The following is a 22367-nucleotide window of genomic DNA, read 5'->3' as shown; positions in this document are numbered from 1 at the left end:
TATACTGCATTAGATTCTCCACCAGACTGTACAAAGTCTACGCTCTCTGCTATGACTTTCTGTGGGACTCCCAAGTATACCTCATAGCTTCACTGACATCAACAAGACCCTTGACTACAAGAACCAAATAAATAGGCATTTTCTGAACAATTAACGAAAGAAAGGGAAAAAACTATTTTACACAACAGCTTTAAAACTCATTTAAACCAAGAATCTGTGATATATAATTCGAAACTTATGACTCATCACAGAAACAATTATGTCTTCTGCCACCAACTACTGAGATAGTGGTAATGCTATCATATGAGAACCCTTCATGCTACACACTCCAGCAAACACTTTTTAGAGGGTTTATGGATCGTCCTATCTTCTCAACCATGTGAATATTTGTTGTTTTATTTTATTCCTAGTGGATTCAACAAATATTATTACAGATGTCCGTATCTGTATGAGAGCTCCTGTTTCCAAGTTCCACAGTAATTGAATGAGGAGGTACCAAGGTGCAATCACAATATGATTTGACAGTTGTGACAGACTTTTCTTTTATGAAAAAGGATGTCTAAAGTTATCAAAACAATTTGCAAAACAGATGAGATTTTCCACTCAACCTATGACCACATTTAAAAGAAAGTCATATTGGGAATTATGGATGGACTTAAGAGGGGGGTTTAAGTATTCTAAGAGCATTAAAAAAAAAAAAAAAAAAAAAAAAGAAATTTATAAACTGTGTATACCTGTTACTTACCAACTTACTGATAGTGAATTAAAAGGATAAAGATAAGTTGCCCATAGGAAAAGAAACACTAGATACATTTTCTTTTTAGTAAATTAAACAAAGCTAAGTGCAGTAGATATTCTGCACTAAGTTTACAGCAACTGGAAAAGGTATCATAATCAATTAAATATACTTGGCAGGGGGGAGCACTATTCTATGTACTATTCATGGTACTTTAAGCAAACCTGTACTAGTGTGTATATTTTACTGTCTGCTAATTTAAAATCTCCCTTGGATGGCACAGGTATGATGTCAGACTCTCAGTGACCATCTCCCAATCTATACAACCAGACATCTCACACAACCACTTAAACAATATGTTTATAAAACAACATACAACCTGCCCAAGTTTAACCCAGAAATATTATTAACTCATCATCAATTAACTGGAACATCCTAAAAAGCTTTCCCTTAGACAATGCTGTAAACAAATTCAATACAACTTTCATAAATAGCCGTTGTACCTCCTAGGAGGAGGAGACGAAAAACAAATAATGTAAATTGGCTACTCAAAAAGAGTAGCATGCTAATGCAAAATAGAGAAAAAGTGTGGAAAGAATGGCAAAAATATAAAACGCCACAATAGCTCAAACTTCAGAACAACTGTATTAAAAAGCAATAAAGACAAGAAAACTATACTACTAACAACATTAAGAAAGTACAGTGTTGTACCTACCATAAATGTAGATGTTCAAGTGTACACACTGCTGCAGTCATCACACTTGGGCTCCAAAGTCTTGGTCCGGCGTCAGTTGCTGTTGCTTCTTCCCTGACGTCAGTGCACCAGGGGGTATATATAAGAGGCATCCAATGCCATTTTCTTCAGTTTTTCTTGCCCCAGATGTCAGGTGCCCCCAAGTAGGTAGGCAATACATATTGCTAATAAAACATATAAAAGGAATACCTTCAGTTGCAAGCAAATACACCACAAAGGTTGTACAGGATAGAAAGGTATAGAAAAGTTCAGCTAGGTCAGAGGGGATGGAGGGAGGGTAACCTGGACTGCAGCAGTGTGAACACTCGAACATCTACATTTATGGTAGGTACAAAACTGTACTATGTTCATCGTGTTACAGTGCTGCAGTCATCACACTTGGGTTAAATCCCAAAGCTAAGGATGGGCAGTGGAACTAAACAGGGTTTGGAGAAGCTAGTAGGCCCTGCAGAACTGCAGTGGCAAAGCCAGCTCTGGTTTTAGAGTTTAGAGGTAAGTGGTAGTGCTTAGTGAAGGTGTGCACTGAACTCCAAGTTGCAGCCTCCAAAATATCCTTGGTTGGTACCCCTCTGAGGAAGGCTGTTGATGTTGCTGTAGCCCTGGTGGAATGGGGCCTAATGTTACCAGGTACAGGTTTCCCATGGTGTGTGTAGCAGAAATGGATACAATGTCCTATCCATTTTGAAATGGTCTGTTTTGAGATAGCCTTTCCTTGTGATCCTGCAGCATAGGATACAAAGAGCTGGTCAGATTTTCTGAAAGCCTTAGTCTTATCCAAGTAGTAACATAATTGCCTGTGAATGTCCAAAGAGTGTAGGAGCCTTTCCCCTTTGTTCTGGGGGTTTGGATAGAAGGTGGGCAAATGAATGGTTTGGTTTAGGGCTACACTGGATACCACCTTTGGCATAAAGGAAGGATTAGTTCGTAAAGCGACTCTGTCTTGATGAAAAATGATGAAAGGCTCCACTGCCATTAGGGCCTGTAGCTCTGAGACTCTTCGTGCTGAAGTTATTGCTAGCAGCAGAGCGGTTTTCCATGATAGAAACTGTAAATCAGCTGTAAAAGCTGGTTCAAAGGGCGGTAGTGTAAGTTTTTCCAAAACAAAGTTAAGATCCCAAGTTGGTGTTGGTGCTCTCCGGGGCGGTCTTATGTTCTTAGCCCCTCTGAGGTACTGTTTTAGTAATGGATGTGAAAATATAGGAGGATCCGTGTTGTATTGAGCTGAAATTGCTGAGGCGTGGATCTTAATAGATGAAAAAGAAAGTCCTTTGTGCAACATCTCAGTTAAATATTGTAGAATCGGAGGAATATTTGGGACAAGGGGATTCTGGCCTTTAGCCTGGTTCCAGGCGCAGAATCTTTTCCATTTGTCTGAATAGGTTTTCCTGGTGCTGGGCCTCCTGGCCTCCAGAATGACATCCATAACAGCTTTAGAGAGAAGTGTTGACTGGTTGTTTAGGTAATTTACCATGCAGCCAGATTTAAAGTCTTGAGCTGGCTGTGTAGAATCTGATTGTTTTGCTGAATGAGCAGGTGAGGAATTTGAGGTAAAATCCATGGTGGGCCTTGAGACATGTTCCTTAGTATTGGATACCAGTGTTGGCGTGGCCAGTCTGGAGCAATGAGTATCATTTGTGGTGCCTCTAATCTGGCTTTCAGCGCACCTTTGCCAGAAGAGGCAGTGGAGGAAAGGCATACACTGTTAATGTTTTCCAACTGAATGAGAGGGCGTCCACTTTCCAAGCTAGTGTGTAGTATGTCCTTGTGCAAAATTTCCGTAGTTGGTAGTTTTGGGGGGGAGGCAAACAGATCTATGTCTGGGCTCCCCCATTTTTGAGTTATCATTGTGAATACTTGTGGATCTAGTTTCCACTCATGAGGATCTATGATGTTTCTGCTTAGATCGTCTGCCAATGTGTTTTTCTTTCCTGGCAGGAATTGTGCTTGTAGTTGAACTTGGTAGGTCAGTGCTGTGTTCCACAAGGTCATTGCTTGCCTGCATAGGGTGTAGGAATGTGTGCCCCCTTGCTTATGTACCACATCACTGTGGTGTTGTCCATCTTTATTCGTAGTTGTCCTGGATGTAGGAGGTCCTTGAAAGCTGTTAGGGCATTTTGTACAGCTAGCATCTCTTTTTGATTGATATGTAGATGCTTTTGATCTGCAGACCATTTGCCCTGAATACACTATCCTGCCATGTATGCTCCCCAGGCATAATCCGATGCAGCCGTTGTTATAGTTTGCTTGGCTGTGGGTAAGGTAAAAGGCTGACCCTTGTTGAGGTGACATGCCTGAGCCCACCATAGAAACTCCTGTTGAAGGCAGGGAATGAGTGGTATTATTGTTTCCAAGCTGTGGCTGTGTTGAGTCCATACGCTTTTCAGGTACCATTGTAATTTCCTCATATGCAGTTTTGCATATGGTATTAGTAGTATGCAAGATGCCATGAATCCCTAGACCTACAGAATTTTTCTTGCAGGGAGTTGGGTCTTTGTTGCCATCATTTTGAAGTATTGAGTCAGTTGTCCTTGCTTGTTTGGTGTGAGATAAGCCATCTGGGCCGTTGTATTTAAGCTGGCACCCAGGAATATTATGTCTTGTGAGGGCACTAGCTTTGACTTCTTTTCGTTTACTGTGTACCCTAGGCAACCTAATAGGTTTTTGACAAACGCCAGATGCTTTAAAAGAATGTCTTTGCTTTCTGCTTGAATAAGGCAGTCGTCCAGGTATGGATATATTTGAATTCCTCTTTGTCTGCAGTATGTAATTACTGGTGCCAGGCATTTTGTGAAGACCCTGGGCGCAGTAGATAAGCCAAAGGGCAGTGCAGAGAATTGGTAATGGGTTGAACCTGCTATACATCGGAGGTATCTTCTACAATCTTGTCTGATAGGGACATGCAGGTATGCTCCTTGAGGTCCAATGTTACTAGCCAAGCCTTCTTGCCCAGCATGGGAAAAAGTTGCTGTAGTGTTAGCATCTTGAATTTGGGTACCGCGAGATATGTGTTTAGAATTGAGAGGTCCAGAATGGGTCTCCAAACTTTGTCCTTTCGGGGAACTAGAAAGAGTCTTGAGTAAAATCCTTGTCCTTGCTCCTGTGTAGGAACCTGTTGAATGGCTCTCATGTCCATGAGAGCTGTAATTTGTTTTTGAGCCTCTGCCCATTGATTTGGTGGCAGGTTTGGCATTCCTTTTATCCTTGGTAAAGTGTGAAAGTGGAATCTGTATCCTTGAGATACAATATTTAGGACCCATTTGTCTTTTGTGATGATGCGCCAGTTGTCTGCAAAAAAAGTTAGCTTTCCTCCCAAGGGAGCTGCCAAGAGGGATTTGCTTGGCAGTCTGAGGGGTAAGTCATTGTGTTTGTCTTCTGGTAGTTTGAGACCTGTCTTCTCCTCCTTTCTGGGTTGTGGCACCCCATTGTCGAGGCTTGTAAGAGCCTTGTGACTGACCTCTGCCCCTTGGGAGTCTGTATTTGCCCCTCTGTGGTCTGTCAGAAGCTGGAAAGGACCAGTTTATGGTTGGCCAATTTCTGCTGAAACGAGGGGGTTGAACCTGTAAAAAATCCTTGACCGTCTGCATAGATTTTGCCTTATCCTCCATTTTCATTAAAACCTCTTCTGCTTTTACACCAAATAAAACATCCTGCTGTAAAGGTACATCCAATAACTTTGCTTTTTCATGATCGGGTAAAGTTTGTTCTTTTAACCAAGCATGCCTACGTATGACAAACCCTGTCACTGCTGCTCTACAAGAAGCTTCCAATGAATCAAATCCACATTGCAAAGTATGTTTTCCCACTTGTTCAGCTGCATGCAACAAATCTTGCATTTCCTTGTAATCAGGCTGCCCTGTGTGTGTGATCATTTTTTGTTTTAATTGAGACATCAAATATTGTTGATATTTCAGCATGTGAAACTGGCAATTTAAGGCCCTCATAGCTAGAGTAGCTGAGGTATATATTTTCTTTCCCCATCTGTCTATTGCTCTAGAATCCCTTTCAGGGGGTACAGGATTTTTAGCAATAGAGGCCTTAACCCCTTTGGGACCCTGGGAAATGGTTTCTGGGTCAGCAACAGGGCTTTTATATAGGAATTTGTGTGAGTCAGGGACTCTGTAGTATCTGTCTGCTTTGGCTGGTGCAGGAGGTAGTGAATCTGGGTTAAGGCTAGATTCTGAATAAACATCATCCACAATGTCCAACACTGGTGGAATAGCAAGTGGTCTGTGCTGGGGTAGTAAAAGGAACTCTCAGAGCCTTTTCTTAGAATCTGAGTAATCCTGGCCTTCCCAGTGGAAATTTTCCCTCATGGTATGTAAAGTTTCCCCAAAAGAGTAGTCTTCTGGGGGAGATGCTGAAGGAATAGACTTCTTCAGCATCAGAGACTTCATAAGGGGGAAAAAAATATTCCCGTTCCTCAGAAGAATCTGAGGAAACTGAAACCTGGTCAGAGGAAGCGTAGTCCTCCTCCTGTCTAGGCATTTTATCAGGAGGGGGATGGGAACCCCTGATTAGGGTAATTAAGTCTTCAGCCATCTTAAGCATCTGTTTCTTAGGTATGGGGCCTTGTACTGGAGACTGCTGTACAGTCTTCTTTGCTTTTAAAGGAGTTTTCAGCTTTGCATAGGATTTAATAGTGAGTGCAGTCGGTCTGAAGACACCTTCTGCAACTGAAGGCGTTTCAACTGCACCGGAATCTCCTTCAGCCATGGAGTCAGAAGGGCCTAAAGATAAAGGTTGTGGAGGCCTAGCAATCTCCTCTTGGGAATCGGATGCCACTTGGGGTTCTGAATCAGCGCTCGTCAGGGGCTGCATAGGCACCTCACTAAACCGGAGAACCGGCGACTGGCCTAGCAGAGGCCTCGAAGTCTGGATTGGGTCTCGGCTGCCTGTCCTTATCTTTGCATTTTTTATGCATTCCGGTCGGTTGCTCCGACGGCATAGTATAATTAAATTTCCTACCAAAATAATGTCTGGCGAAATCAAACTGACGTTTTATAGTTCGTTTGTTAAACCTAGCACAAAACCGACAACCTGTGACGTCGTGGTCTGGGCCTAGGCAAGGAATACAATAAGAATTAAAGTCCTTATGAGATATTTGCTTCCCACAAGAAATGCAGTTGTTAACTTTTTCTGACATCGGACTGAGGCAAGAAAAGGTTCCCCAACGGGTACTTAGCTTTATTGAAGACTTTGGTCTGAAATTCGATTTGAAAATCTCAGGAGTCGGCCGACCGGCACTTGCGAACTGCTTCTGCTTCGGGCACCGCGCGGCAAGAAAGACTGAGGAAAATGGCGTTGGATGCCTCTTATATACCCCCTGGCTCACAGACGTCAGGGAAGAAGCGACAGCAACCGACGCCGGACCAAGACTTTGGAACTCTGGCCAACTGCGGGACAGCCTGTTGGCAGGATAACCCAAGTGTGATGACTGCAGCAGTGTAACACGATGAACATCAATAGTAAACACAAACCTAAAACATTCTGGTCAGCCATTAAAGAAATCTTACAATCTGGCCAAAACTTTAGCTCAAACTCCTCTCACAATAATTCAACTTGAAACTGTAACAGAATGCAACTCTTATTTTATAGATAGCATAGTGTCCCTAACCACCTTCAAACCTGTGAACACATCCAATATAAAACTACTCATATTCAAACCACACTCTACTTCAACTGACGATCTCCCAAGCTGAGTACCTTAAAATAGCAGTCAATTGCAAAGCTTATTCTATCTCAATCCTTATATAAATAGGCCAATCCAGGAATCCCATATTCCATCACTTTGGAAAAAATCACACATTATCCTTCTACACAAAGGAGGAAACTAGACAGACATCACTAACTCTAGACTTACAGGAATCTTATCCCCCTCTCCAAAATACTTCTTTAAAATTCAATACTCTTTGCACATCCACACAACAAGCTTTCCTAATACAATACACAGATGACTTGACACTCCTATGCACATCAGATAACCTGGCACATCTCCAAAAAATTATTCAGGAAACTTTAACAGCCACTGAAACATGGCTTTATAACTCAACTCATGCTCACCCCCAAAACACAATACTACTACCCCCCCCCAATCTCTCTCTCATGAAAAAACAAAATTTAAAATCCTCTTTCTTAATAATACAATCACTTTTCATAGCAAATTATTGGGGATGATAACCTTGAATTCGACCAGCGTATACAAAATTTTACTAAAAAACTCACCAAAGACTAGGGAGCTAAAACCTTCTCCCCAATGAATCTAAAACCAGACTTGCCAGTACTTACAGATTCCACTCACTAGTTTATGGTGCCCTCATCCTTACCAACCTTTAAGCATCACAAAAAGCAAAACTTAACAATGCTGTAGATAAAGTGGCCAAATTTGCAGGTAAATACCTCTTTCAGAACCCAGCACTGTACAACAATAAAAAACATAAACTGCTTAGAGCTACCCCATCAGCTAACATATACACAGCTTCTTGCCACTTATAAAATTATACAGCACCCATTGCTGTTGTCCAACACTAAATACCATTCTACATAACTATGTTCCCACTTGGTAATGATGATCCAATGACCAAAAACTCCTTTCTGTCCCCAAATCTGCTGGTCATGGTCTACATTCATACCATGTTGCTAAGGCCTAGAACTCCTTACCTGTATCCATCAGGACAATACCTTCCCTCCAGTCCTTTAAAACCATTCTGAAAGACTTCCTCGACAAAATCAGGCTCTGTTCTTGCTCAACTCCGAGATAAACTACATCCCTAAATAGTAACAAATACCTATTCATACCTTACACCTCCTAACCCCCCCCCTTCTTCACTCACTTCCTTACCTCAATCAATTTCTCTTTAAATATGCCATAACCATATTTTTTCTCCCACATCCTATTGTAATTCAGGTTTTTATTTCACTACACTTGATGCAATTTATCTAAATATTAAATTGTCATACAAGTTGTATCTACTTTTAATGAACGTTTTCACATATCTAATTTGGTATAATTATTTAAACTGTAGATGGTTTTGTATTATATTTGAAGATCATAAAATTGTTGTTAAAATGTTTAACACTCTGGAGCTTTGATTCCTAGGTCTTTGCTAAAAATGGGTACCTACCCAGTTGGATTTTTCCCAGTAATCAAATGTCGTATGACTTATCCCTGAACACAGGAATTTTTGAAGATCCTTTCAGACATGCTACTGTCATATCTCTCCCAAAAATTACCCACCTCAAAACATGCAATGATTTCAACATAAAATTAATCTTTTCCCTATAACCAAGATTTTTGAAAAATTAATTTACAAGCAGCTCTTCAACCACATTAAAAAATACAGCCTACTGTGTGACAAGCAGCATGGCTTCAGTAATGACTTAGTAGTTAACAATATGGACAACAGTCTCCAAACTGGTGGTCTATTCACAAATCCAAAAAGAGCCTTTAAACCAATCATTCTCTGCTAAGCAATAAACTAAGAATGCTGAACTTGAATAATACACTACAATGGTTTAAAAAGCTACCTATATAGAACTTTCAAAGTATACTTCAATGACACAGTTTCAGAACCAGGTACTCTAAACACCAGAGAAACACAAGGCTCTGTGCTCAGACCCCTATTGTTCTTATTACTTAACCTGGCAAGTGAGCTCTCCTATATCAAGACAGTCATATACACTGATGACAGCCTATTAATGGAATCAGGCAAGAATCTTACAGAACTTCAAGATAATCTACAATCCAAATTCTCATCAGTTTGTAGCTGGATGTTCTCAAACAGACCACTAGTTAATGACAAAAAAAAAACAGTATGGTCTTTGCAACTAGTCAAAATTTACTTAAACTTTCTTGATATACAATGGGAACTTCATCCCCAAAACCATAGCACAAACTTACCTTGAAGTGACACTTGACTGTACTCTAACTTTTAACAAACAAACATTGTCAGCAAAACCCTAACATGACAAACGGTTACAAAATAACACATCTTCTATCTTCCACAAATAGGAAACCTATGGTCTAACTTTGTTTTTGAAAATATATGAATTAAACTTTTTCTGCTGCTTTCCATGAATGAATGGCCATTTCTTTTCTTTGAAGAGTGAGGGCACTAATATCGAGTTTAGGGTGACTACTACGTGAGCAGAGTTGCTTTTTGGTTTATTGGTCATTTTGTGGCTGCATGGACACACGCTCTTTACATCGATTTTTATTGTGTGTAATGTTCTTACTCCAAAAACTGAAGAAGGTCTCCCACTATTTGCATACCATTATAATGCTAAAAGACACACACACACACACTACAGTCCACTTTAAGTTATGCAGGCTTGCCCAACTCACAGAGCCAAATTCTCACCATTGTAAACTAATTGCGAGCAACCAGTTTATACCATTAAATTGCAGAACTACTTTTCTGATTTAGCCCTCTGCTTTTCAAAATCATTAACTAAGGTCAGTGCTTGCCACTCAAGTCAAAATTTCAATTTAGAAAACAAAACTTCTCACTTAGGGACAGTCACAATGACTCACATTTATCCAAGTAGACCCAGATTCAAAATAATAGTAGGAGAAACAGCCTTCTCAAAACTAAGCTCATCTGTGTGGAACCACCTTCTGTCAGACGTCAGGTAGCAAGCAAACTGCCACACAGTCCTTCAAAAAAAAGAGCTAAACGCCCACGGTTTAGAAGAATCAACCTGTACTTGCTTCTGTGACAATGGTTAGTAAACTCAGCATTCTATACTGCTCACCTAATTAACTTACCTCTTAGACTGTTCAGCTCGGAGGACTATTTGCTGTATATAATGTGAATACTTGTACATACATTAACTGTTGCTCTGCATAATACATACAATATAAATATTTGTTTTAACTGTTCGGCGTAAGTATTTATAATGTCCTCTTACTCCACATCCTGTATGGAAAAGTTTGTTAATGCCTGTGCTGAAAATTTTGTATTGTTATATAAGTTCTGTGCTGTTGCATCCTTCCTCATTGTACAATCTGGGAGATGCTTGAAAGGGGCCTCTGGACCAGTGTACCTACACTTTACCAGCTCCCAAACTGTAAAATCCAATGTCTCCAGTGAAAAAGTGGTTTTCAACTAATTTTAATAACTTCTACACTCTCAGGAAAAAGTGAGCTTGCATTTAAAAGTGCAGTTAAGTCTCAAGTCCGTTAAAACACAAACTAGTAGAGAAATAACTTTCCTAACCAGGAAAATTACAATTAAACAACAGATATTTAAATGTGGAAGCTTTTTCCCCAAAGGGAACTTATCTGCCCAGCAAATGAACCATTGATCCTCGAAAGGCTGCAGAGGAGTTCTCTCTTCAGCTCCAAGAAAGCTCAGAAGGGCTTGGAACTCATGTCTTTTTAGTCAGCTAAACTCCAGCTGCCTCATGGTTTGAGCACATGGAAGGTGCCCTGAAGCTTTGGAAGCGAGCCGGCAATATGCTGCTTTTGCATATACTTTCTTTATACATCCTATTACATTTCTGTTCCTAACTGCAGTAATGAATGCAGTACCTTAGTTTTGCAATTAAGCTGAACCGTTGTAATGTGGAGGTTTTTAAACATGCTCTTTATAACACATTTAGTGCAAAAGAAACATACTACTCAACTCTAGAGGCACCCTCGGCACCTTGCTGTGAACCACCTCTGAGCACTGAACAGCTTAGCTGTTTAATCACTATACTGAAAATCTTTGAAACTGCATAAACTGTTGCATTTTGTGGGAATGTTGCATTTTTTTGCCTATATTTGTACGTCTCACAGACACAGAGTCCTTCAACCTTTCTGACACACCTTGGGAAAACAGCTTGGTTCTTTCTTTTCTTTTTTTTTTTGTTTCCCCTTTCTTCTCTTTTAATGTCCATCACCATCTCTGACACTTCACCTCAGAGGTATCTTTTTTGTAACCTGGATAGTTATTTTTCGGAAAAAAGAAAGCTTGTGAACTGTTTAAAGTTTGACACTTCAAAACTAAGAAGAGTGCAGACAAAAGCAACATTCAGCGGAAAATCTTTAACCGAAAGCTGTCTGCCACAAAGACAATTACCGGTAACTGACTTCTGTGGGAAAGTCACTCAAGTCAGTTATCTAAAGTCAGATTTTGCATTACAAAATTACTTCTTTCTTATCGGGAATACTTTAAAATGGTGTTTAAGGATACTTTACACTTAGGAAATTAAGACTCTTAAGGTAAACTTCAACCAACTCACTACCAAAGAATGTTCCAGATGGCAAAGAGAAATGAAGAGATTTCCTGCTAATGTAGGTTTTATGTAGGACTCCTGATAGCCCATGTTAATGTAAGCATTAGGGTGATGAGACCTGAACTGGCTTGCACAGCAGAAGGGACACCTGGAGATGTCAGGCTTGATCCCATCTTTTCCAAGAGGAGAAAAACCCGATTTTATCATTTAATGTCTGACACTTCTCACAGTAAGATATGAAAACTATTCAGTAGTCACAATTCAGACACACTCAGAAGCTGGAAGGAAAGAAGACCATAAGAACTGGTTCTATAAAACATGGAAAAAGTCAACTAGATGTCAATAAGTGCCCCCCCCCCCCCCAAAAAAAAAAAAAAAAAAAAAAATGAACACTTTCTATGTGGCCAAAACTTAGCATGTAACTGGCAATAACATAGACAAACTTGTTGGAAGATATCATGGATAAATATTTTCACTTATCTCAAGGGAATAATATGTATGAAAACATGAGTATTTTTCTGTTATGTGAAAGAACTGCCAATCAGCAATCCCCCACTGTTAATTACAGAACTATCTCAAACACATCAGGTGTAACGACCATGTCTCAAAGCTTTAAGAGTGCCAAAGTGCAATTTTCACAATTTAAATTACTTTCTACAGCTGTATGCTTAAGTCAGCTACATTATAGGTATAGCTAGGACAATATGTCCTGTCACAACATTCTTACTCACATCTTGATCTGACATTTTTTCCACGAGCATTTCCTCCAGTTCCTCTTTAGTTAGCCATCTACTGCCAGAAAGGTTTCTGTTAGAAATAAAAATACAAATTAAACAGACTGATATTAACAGCACCTCTCCCATTGTACAGTACACTGAGCCTTACACAACCTTAAGGCAAAAGATATCGGAGATGCAGAAAGTAAACAAGTATAGATGAGACTGTCATTTATGACACTGCAAATTCAAAGCTACTACAAGTAAAAACTATAAGAGTACTTACCTTACCAAAAGACCCAGGCCTCTAAAAGGACTTAACAAGAAATGTATAACACGCAAGAATGACATGCACAACTGTTGCAGCAGCACTGCATTAAGCAAGATTTTTATTACACCATCATGCATCCTTCTCATAGAGTGTTAAGTGGATGAGTTTTCAATTCAATGATTATTGATAAATTACTACCAGTGTGGTAAAGATAAATGGGAGGAGTAAGAAAGGAATATCTTTTGCAAGTTATGAAGATTAGGAACATTGGGGTAATATTGGTATAAAAGGATCAGTTCTGAGCCCTGTCTTATTTGCAATGGTGATGGACAGGTTGACAGATGAGATCAGACAGGAGTCCCTGTGGACTATGATGTTTGCAGATGACATTGTGATCTGTAGTGAAAGTAGGGAACAGGTGGAGGAGACCCTGGAGAGGTGGAGATATGCTCTAGAGAGAAGAGGAATGAAGGTCAGCAGGACTAAGACAGAATATATGTGTGTGAATGAGAGGGATGATAGAGGAATGGTGAGGATGCAGGGAGTAGAGGTGGCGAAGGTGGATGAGTTTAAATACTTGGGATCAACAGTTCAGAGTAATGGTGAGTGTGGAAGAGAGGTGAAGAAGACAGTACAGGCAGGATGGAGTGGGTGGAGAACAGTGTCAGGGGTGACTTGTGACAGACGAGTACCAGTAAAAGTGAAAGGTATGGTCTACAAGAGAGTAGTGAGACCAGCTATGTTATATGGGTTGGAGACAGTGGCATTGACAAAAAGGCAGGAGTCAGAGCTGGATGTAGAGGAGTTAAAGATGTTAAGATTTGCACTGGGTGTGACGAGGGTGGACAGGATTAGGAATAAGTATATTAGAGGGTCAGCCCAGGTTGGAAGGTTCGGAGACAAAGCCAGAGAGGCAAGATTACGTTGGCTTGGACATGTGCTGAGGAGGGATGCAGAGTATATTGGGAAAAAGATGCTGAGGATGAAGCTGACAGGTAACAGGAAAAGAGGAAGGTCTAAGATAAGGTTTATGGATGTGGTGAGAGAGGACATGCGGGTGGTTGGTGTGAGAGAGCAAGATGCAGAGGACAGGAAGAAATGGAAACAGATGATCCGCTGTGGCGACCCCTAATGGGAGCAGCAGAAAGAAGAAGAAGGGGTAATGTTGGTATAAACTTCAGCCAACCTGCTAAGATAAACTTGCAAATGGTATACTGCAAGCAAGGCCTGCCTCTAAATATGACATAAGTACGGAGGTCATAAAATGAAGGGCAGGTCAGCAAGCTGAAAAAAAAAAAAAAAAAAAAAAAAAACGAAATATTTACTTACTTTGACATTTGTTAACCGGGTTAGTCTGCCTGAGCTACAGCCCATTTATAGCAGAGGTGTGGGGAGAAAAGCTCCATACAGCGACATCAACAAAACAATGACAACATTAAGTAAAGAAAGCTTCTAATCAAGGCAGAGTCAAATACAGAGGAGACTGAAGTTGCCAATAAAACGTCAAATGTAGCACAGAAATAGATCATTAGGTAGAATTAAGCAATTATACAAGGAGACATGTTGTGCTTATCACAGGTACATTTATGTCATACGGTATATATGTTTTTTATGTAGCTTCAGGAAAGTAAACTTATAGTACGATAGACAGAGGGAGAAGTCAGGTGGCTGAGGAGTACCAAGTATAAAATATATGGAATAGAATTACAGCCGGGTATAGCTGACAGACAGAAGGGAAAGGACATGGCAAAAAATTTCCTTGAGATAAGCAAACAGATGCAGGGGTGGTATCAAGACAATGGGCGGTGGATTATAAGACACACAGTCTAGAGGAGTAATACAGAAGGGAATTATGTTGGGCTTTGGCAGGAGCAAATCCAAGACTTCAGGAGACTATCTTTTAAGGTTTTAAAGATGTTGGTGTAGGTTACAGCTCTGATGCTCAGAGGAAGTTTATCCCAGGCTAGGGAAACAGAGTAGCTCTAAAGAAGTTGGCCAATAGTTCTTTTGGGCTTGTATACTTCCAAGAGAAGTTGGTCCAAGCTCCGAACACTTGGGAGTACAGGAGGAGAGGAGGGATGAGATGACGAGGCAGAAAGTTGGTTTGTTGAGGATGGAGTGAGTAAAAAGCAGTTGCATTAGTAGGAGTTGGAGGAATTCTAGCCAATGTAGGTATTTGAGAGAAAGTGGTGAGAGTTTATAGGGTTGATTTGCAGCGAATCTAGCAACTTTGTTACAAGTGAGTTCCAACTTGTACTTTAGTGAGGACTGCAAGTTGGTTGATTAGAGAGGCATACAGTAGATTGGGAAGAAGGTAAGCATGAGCAAGGGAAAGTCTACAGTCTTTGGAGAGGAAGTTTTTATTCCTATGTAGCGAGCTAAGTTTTTGATGTGTTTTTTTAATGCAATTTTGGACATGAAGATCAAATTTTAATTGGTCATCTATAATAGCACCTAGGAGTTTTGTGTTCATTTCTACATCAACTGGCATGATATCAAATGATGTGATATTAAAAGTAGATTTGTGATGAGAAAGATTTTGGGATGAATAGAAGTTTATTTTTTTGGGATCGAGTACGAGTTGGTCGTCAGTTAACCATCTTTTGACAGATCTGAATGTGTTTTGGGTTATAGTGTGAAGGTGAGAGAGATTGTCAGAAGTGGACATTATTGTGGAATCATCTGCGTATTGAATGAGAGAGAAGTGGGAGTAGGAAGTGTGAAGAGAGTTGGCGAAGATGTTAAATAGGGGTCTGAGGATGGAGCCCTGGGATACACCCATCTGACTAGGAGGAGGCGAGCCACTTGATAGACTGTAGCCTGTTACTAGTGTTTGGTCAATGGTTAAACACTGCTGTTTCACATCCATATGACCTGTGTTATTATAATATGCGAAAATAATAAAATTTTATTTGAGAAAAAAAAGACTGTAACCTGTTGGTAAGGTAGATGGAAAACCAATTAAGAGTAGGGTTGGAAATACATAAGGTCAGAAGCTTGGTGTGAGAGACGGTGTAGAAGGCTTTAGAAAGGTTCAGGAATAGACAAGAGACTAGTTTTATTGTTGTTTCTGGCTTCAGAGATAGTAAGTGTGAAAGAAATTAGAGCTGTAGCTGTGCTATGGTTAGGGTGGAAGCTGTGTTGGGTAGAAGTGAGTAGATTTTCCTGGAGAAAATAATCTAGGAGCTGCTTATGTATGTATTTTTCAAGAATTTTAGATAGGAGGGAGAGTATGGCTATGGATGGGCCTGTAGTTAGAGGGGTCGGTGGAGTGGCCTCCTTTGTGGATAGGTATAATGTAGAATTTCTTCCAGATATTGGAGACTGTAAATTCTTGTATAGGTCTGTTGATCAGAACAGATACTGGGTAGGCTATTGAGCTAGTAACAAGCTTTAGGAATAGGGGAAGTAGATTATCAGCTGAGGAGGAACAAGGTTTTAGTCTGCTAAGTAGAGATTTTATATAAGCTGCGGGGACTGGATTGAGTAAAGAGCTGCTTTTGTGGGTTGATGGAGGGGAGGTGGCATTGAGAAATTGGAGGTGTGATTATTCTGGATTAGTTTAATGATGGAGTTGACGAAGTAGGTGTTAAGAATGGTGGCAGTTTCGAGGGGAGAGTTGTTAGGGCAGAGGTTAGGTATACTGGGGGTACCTAAGTAGAAAATCTTGTTGACTGTATTCCAGAATTTTTTAGGATTGTTGTGGTGGTTTGCTTGTGGCTTTAGGTACAAGTTTTTCTTTATTATTGACATATTTTTTGTTAAGGTTCTGGAGTTCTTTTTTAGTTTGGATGTGGGTATGGGATTTGGTTTTTAGCCAAGTTTTCCAAGCATTATTTCTCTTGTACATTAGACAGTGAGTGGACTATGAAAGCCAGGAAACAGAGGCCATTTTACTTTTATTTTCCTAAGGGGGGCAAGTTAGTTAACAATATCTAGAAAAATGAAGTTAAATTTGCATACGGCATCATCAAACGGTAAGTCAACAAGGAAGGACCAGTTGATGGAGGACAGTCTATTGTTAAATACATTGGGGTTAAAGCTAGAAAGACTATGGCACTCTTTGTATTTGTGAGTCCTATTTAGTTGAAGAGAGAATCTCTGAATGCAGATACGCAGGTGGTCACTTACAGAATCAGGCAGTATGCTGGGGTTGGGGTAAAGGTTAGGATTAGATGCCAGGATCCAGTCTAGAATAGAACTGGAGTTGGTTGCCTTGTTGAAGCGGGTAGGAGTTGAGATTAGTTGTGAGAAGCCATGAAGACTTATGCTAGGGTTTGGGGAGTCAGAGTTCAGGGTCTTCCAATCAATGTTAACATTGCTCAGGATTATTGTTTCCTACGATATTGAGTGAGAGATCCAACAGAGAACATGTTCAAGGATGGGGATGTTAATACCTGAAGGAATGGATATGGCAGCAACTGTGCGCTTTTTATGATTGTTCAGTTTACGATTTACTATTAGGAGTTCTGCAGGGTGAAAGATGGGGAGTGAGACAGACAAAGGGAACAGGTTATGTTGACCAGAGTAGAGTATAGCAAAACCACCTCCTTTTTGAAGGACCTTATCCAAGCAGAAAATATTATATCCAGGGGATAGAACTTGATTATCTGAGATGTGGGGTTTAAGCAAGGTTTTGGAGAAAGAGTTACTAGGTCAGGAATATGATGGGCTATCCATGAATGTAATTCACTGACCTTGTTGAGAATGCTATGAATGTTCATTGAGAGTATTGTTAAGCACTTAACAGGTGGAAGAGGGGTGAGGAGGACAGGGGGGTAAGAAAAGGGGTGAGGAATGGGTAGGAAGAGAGGGACTACTGGAGTTGGGACCAGGATTGGGGTGAATGTCACCTGAAAGTAACTTTTGGGTGAATAGAATTAGTAGAGCAATGTTAGAGCAGTAGGTGTGGTGTTTAGATTTGAGAGGGTGTGGGGGGTATAGGACTGATTTGAACTTGTGTAGGAGTATGCTTGAGGGGTTGAATAAAGTGGAAGTTATTAAGAAAGTGTGGGAAGTTTCAATATCTCTTAGTGGGTGAGTGAGATATAGGATGTAACTTTCGGGCTGATAGATTGGCATGGTATAAAGTCTGGAGACAGAAGAGGAGGAGTAATAAAGATGAGAAGCATGTTAAGGGAGGGTGAGAAAGTAGGAGAGAAAATAGTTTATGAGAGTAAAGATGGACAGAAAGGTGGGTTGACATGTGAAGGATGTGTTGGGTACAGGAAATAGGGAAGCAGATGAAATTTGTACAAAGACAGCTGGGGTGAGCAAGGAGTAAGACAATTAAGAATGTAGTAGAAGTACTTTAAATTAGTGGGTTTGGGAGAAAGAGATCAGGAGGTGTGGTAAGTACAGAGTTTCAGCTGGAAAGGTTGGGCTGTTAGTAGGGGGTGTGGTGAGGCTGGAGGAAGGGAGTGATTATTGCAAGGTGTCAAAAGGAAGAGGTGGGCTGAAAGGGAAGTTGACAAAAGGGATAAAGTATAAATGTAGAGTAAGTGGGGGTGGGTAGGAATTGAGAGCAGGGTAGGGGGAGCAGAGTGAGCCCGAGTGAGACAAGGGTGAATGGAGCACCGGAACTTGACCAGAAAGACCACATCTGCAAGAACCAGTCAGAAACAGTAGGTCAGTTATAAGCTATGAAGCACTGTATGTTAAAGCTGTAAATGTGCCTGTTCTGCTTATAAATTACACACAAAAGTACAGACAGCATGTGCTATGTGTAGCAGGCAGTCTTTTAAATCAAACATGGGGTTTATTACTACTATTGGGAGGAAAGTCAGTTAAGATAACTTCAGCTTGGTGCTGTAACAGATTGGGGGGGGGGCTGTAAAAACGTCCAAGCTTAGTGTGCACTCCACTTAACAATAAGCACAACAGAGTTCAGGCATCACTAATTAGATAAAAACTGTAGGGCAAAGGTCATACATTGCAGATAAGATTTACAAAAAAATGAAAAGAAAAAAATACAAAAACGAAGAGGTACAGTGGTAGGTTGGCACACTACCAACGTAGCATACCCACACAAAAACTGGCTAATTATTATGCTGACTGATGCAGCAGGTACAGAGGTCATAAAATGAAGAAGAACAGATCCAGCAAGCTGATAAAATAAACAGGGCTAAGCCCACTGTGAAGAAGTAAATCTGAGAAAAAAGTAAAGCCTCAAAAGTTGCACAGTGTTAATGATGACAAAAACAGATGTTGGTTTCCCAGAGAACTGTAGTGTTGTTGACAGACAGGGGAGGTTTAAAACAACATATGAACTCAGCATATCAGCAGATCTGTGAAATGACCCTCCACAGTGGGAAAGACACAATTTTATCAGGTATTTACCTCAACAGTAGGCCTTTAAAAAGAGGCCAGTGTAACAGTAAATCATAACATTTTGATTTAAGTGTTTTTACCAGGATAAGATATTGATCAACACTGACCATTTTTAGACACAACCTGGGTGACAATCACATTTCATACACATTTCCTCTCAGGTTATAAACTGAATCTTCTGCATCTTGTTGCCTTGCTGGATTTTCAAGTAACAATCTTTCCTGAGAAAAACCAATGTGAATTTTGTTCCAGACAGGGTGTATAGCACCCCTATACAACACATTATGTTCTTTGCTCTTCCCGTCTCTGATTTCTTTGAGCCTATGAAACACACAAGCAAAGGGAAATGTTTGCCCTTTGTCTCATCACTTTTAATACTACAAACCAATCATCTACAAGTGAATCATGTAATCCTTCAAATTTGCAGTCTTCAACTCTGTTATTCAGCTCAGAAACATAAGCTAATACAGTCTCTGTATGACCTTTTACATTTGTAAGGAAGAAATGACAAATCCCTTCCATACTCAACATAATTTCAGAATTTCTCTTAATTGTGCCACTTTGTTTTTCTCCTCTTAAAATGTTTCTAAGAGATAAATACTTTTTCTTCTCTTAAAAATGTTTTTAATACATTCAAGATCCTTTCCCAGTGATACACTGGATTGAAGCACAATGTATCTTATTACGCTTCCACGATAACCAAATTAATCCAAAGCTTCCATTTTCAGCTTGTCATCTAGAAAAAAAACAGTTCTTTAAGAGAATATTTGCCAAGAATTCTAATTCTGTACTTCTAAACACAAAATCTAGAAATCAAATATATTTACATTCTATAGATAATGTACAAGTGTAAGGTGAATAAATCATTATCAATCCCCTTTTATTCTATATGGAGTTGGGGTGTTGCATCAACAATTAATAGCTCCTTCTCTCTTGATTCAGTGTCACTTTCCTACCTTTTCTGACAGCCATACTTGACTGCTGCAAGTCATCACTCATGCACTCCATCCATTTTGTGGTTGGATATCTTTGTTACTTCGTGCCCTCTTCCTGCCTCTCCAACATCATCATCTGCTTTAATGCACAGTGCCCAAAACTGTACTATGTTCCTTTGATCTTCTGTATGACAAAAGCTACTTTGGCTTCTGCTCTGATGTCCTCACTTCTTCGTCTGTCCCAAACTGTGCATCCTACCACCTGTTTCGGGCATTTCATCTCTACCATCTCTAGCTTCAACTGTTCTGCTTTCACTACCCAGGTTTCTGTACCATACAGGACTATTGGTCGACCACTGTTTTGTATACCTTGCTTTGCATTCTTTGGCATTTTTCTGTCACACAGTACTCCTGATACACACTGCTATTTGGCTACAGCACCTCTGATTTTAGCTTTGACCTCCTCGTTCAGACTTCCCTTTTCCTCAACCACCACTTCCAAATACTTGAAGCTGTTAACCTTTTCCATTACTTTCCCTTCTCTCCATTTTCGTCTTTTTCTGATTTTTAGAATTTGCTGCCATGACAACAGTCTCTACTTAGTTTTAGACCATGTCCATTCTGTTCTTCTATCATTTGCTGAAATTCCTGCTCAGAAATTGTATACAATGTCACATTACATGCATACAGCAGTTTTGCTGATGTATCACCTCCGACCACTGTGCTAAGATAGTCCATCACCAGTATGAACAGCAGTAAATAAATAGAAAATGTAAGATATCAAAGACTCAATGAACAACCAAATGAGCAAGTAATTTCTTGTAAAACAGGTACCAGTAATTAGTATAACTGATTAAGGTTCCAAACTGTTAATGAGCAGCATCTTGTAACCAAAGTGTACAGGGTTTGATTCCTTCCAACTTCCATTTGTCTACAGTGCGACTCTGAGCAAGTCACTTAACCAGACAGAGCTCCTGGGTTGCCCCTGAGAAGAGTTGCTTGTGCCCAGTGGGTTCACCTGGTTAACAAAACTATAAAAAAAAAAAAACTCCAGGAGAGAAAAGTGGAGGGCAGCTTTACTGTTACAGTGATCATGCCCATCACAGATCAGCAGTTACGGCATGTATCTTAAACAACTGTGCTATCTTCTTCAAGATCACTAACTAACAGTGAAAATGATTATTCAGTATACACCAGGCAGAAGAGAACGAGTTTATTCAACAATCAGGGACTATAAAGATGGAAGCATGAGAATTCAATCTGCTTTATCCAGCTTTCTTCAGAATACTCTTTCTTAGAGGATCAGACATTTTTGGATGCAGAACCGGTCGAAAAGACAAAGTGCATCCATCAAAGAGTGAATGGGATACTACTACTCATTCTACTGACAACAGCAAAATCCATACAAAGACTTTCCCAGTGAAACATTTTCCATTGTTCCAAAGCAAAATGTCGAGTGATAGAAAAAAAGTGCAGCACTGGACTAGAAAACACAAAGTAGTTTGGATCTGAATAAAACACTGGTGTTGGGAGACGGAGAGGATCAAGAAGACAAACAACATTGTGAAATTAGTGAATAAATGCAAAATTATAAAGCATCAATCCTATTAGACACAGGAATAGACATGCAAGATGTGGCTTTATGAGAAAAAGTGGCTGAAGAAAGGCAAAGTTTCATAGGTTCATAGGCTTGTACTAGGCTAATGGCCCTAGACCCTTCACAAGCCTAGCCCATAGGATTGCCCTGGTATCGTGCCACCCGATGTTAGCTTCCAGGGCCTCTATCGAGCAGCGCCACTAAAGTGATCCCCGGGGTGAATTTTCTATTTCCCATCCACTCATCAAGATTTTTCTTGAAGACGGCCAGTGATGTGCCCTGCTTGACTTGTATTGGAAGTCTACTCCAGAGCATGGGCAGTCTCTGGGTTAAGAACCTGTCCCTCCAGCATGTTCTGTTGATTGAGGTATTAAGGTTGAGTTCTCTGGAGCATGTGGTGCGGAGGGATTGGGATTTTGTTAGATGTAGCATATCTAACAGGGTTTGGTCAGACATGACTTTGTAAGTCAAGGAGAGATCGCCTCTAAGTAGGCGATATGAGACAGAGAATAGCTGGAGTTTTTTGAGTCTGTCCATATAGGACATGTGTTTAAGGCCCAGTATCCTCTTTGTGAGGTACTTTTGTGGTCTCTCCATTCGTTGCAGGTGTCTGGTGAGGTACATGCCAAATGGGGCATTGTACTCAATGACTGGTCTTATGAGGGAGGAGAAGAGAGAGAGAGAGACGATGACCCCCTCCTTCCTGGATGCGAAACCCTTAGTAATGAGATGTGCCACATGGAAGGACTTTCTGACCACAGTGGCTATGTGGTGGTCAAAGTAGAGGTTATCAACCTGTGTTTCCAGACC

At 40.3% G+C, this 22367-nt stretch overlaps 1 protein-coding gene across 2 annotated transcripts in view; it reads right to left on the bottom strand.

Moving 5' to 3' along the window:
• Positions 1-22367, bottom strand: part of MRPS9 (mitochondrial ribosomal protein S9) — a 1235001-nt gene that overhangs the window by 326978 nt on the left and 885656 nt on the right. For both annotated transcript variants that reach the window (XM_044070995.1, XM_044070996.1), the window contains one exon: positions 12440-12515. In XM_044070995.1, coding sequence (XP_043926930.1) covers positions 12440-12515 — 76 coding nt within the window. The remainder of the gene's footprint in view (positions 1-12439; positions 12516-22367) is intronic.

Source organism: Protopterus annectens, chromosome 5.part0 (assembly GCF_019279795.1).
Source record: "Protopterus annectens isolate FY-2018-M chromosome 5.part0, PAN1.0, whole genome shotgun sequence".
Lineage (NCBI taxonomy): Eukaryota > Metazoa > Chordata > Ceratodontiformes > Protopteridae > Protopterus > Protopterus annectens.
The sequence above is the reverse complement of the archived record's forward strand: the minus strand, read 5'-3'. Positions and strand labels throughout refer to the sequence as shown.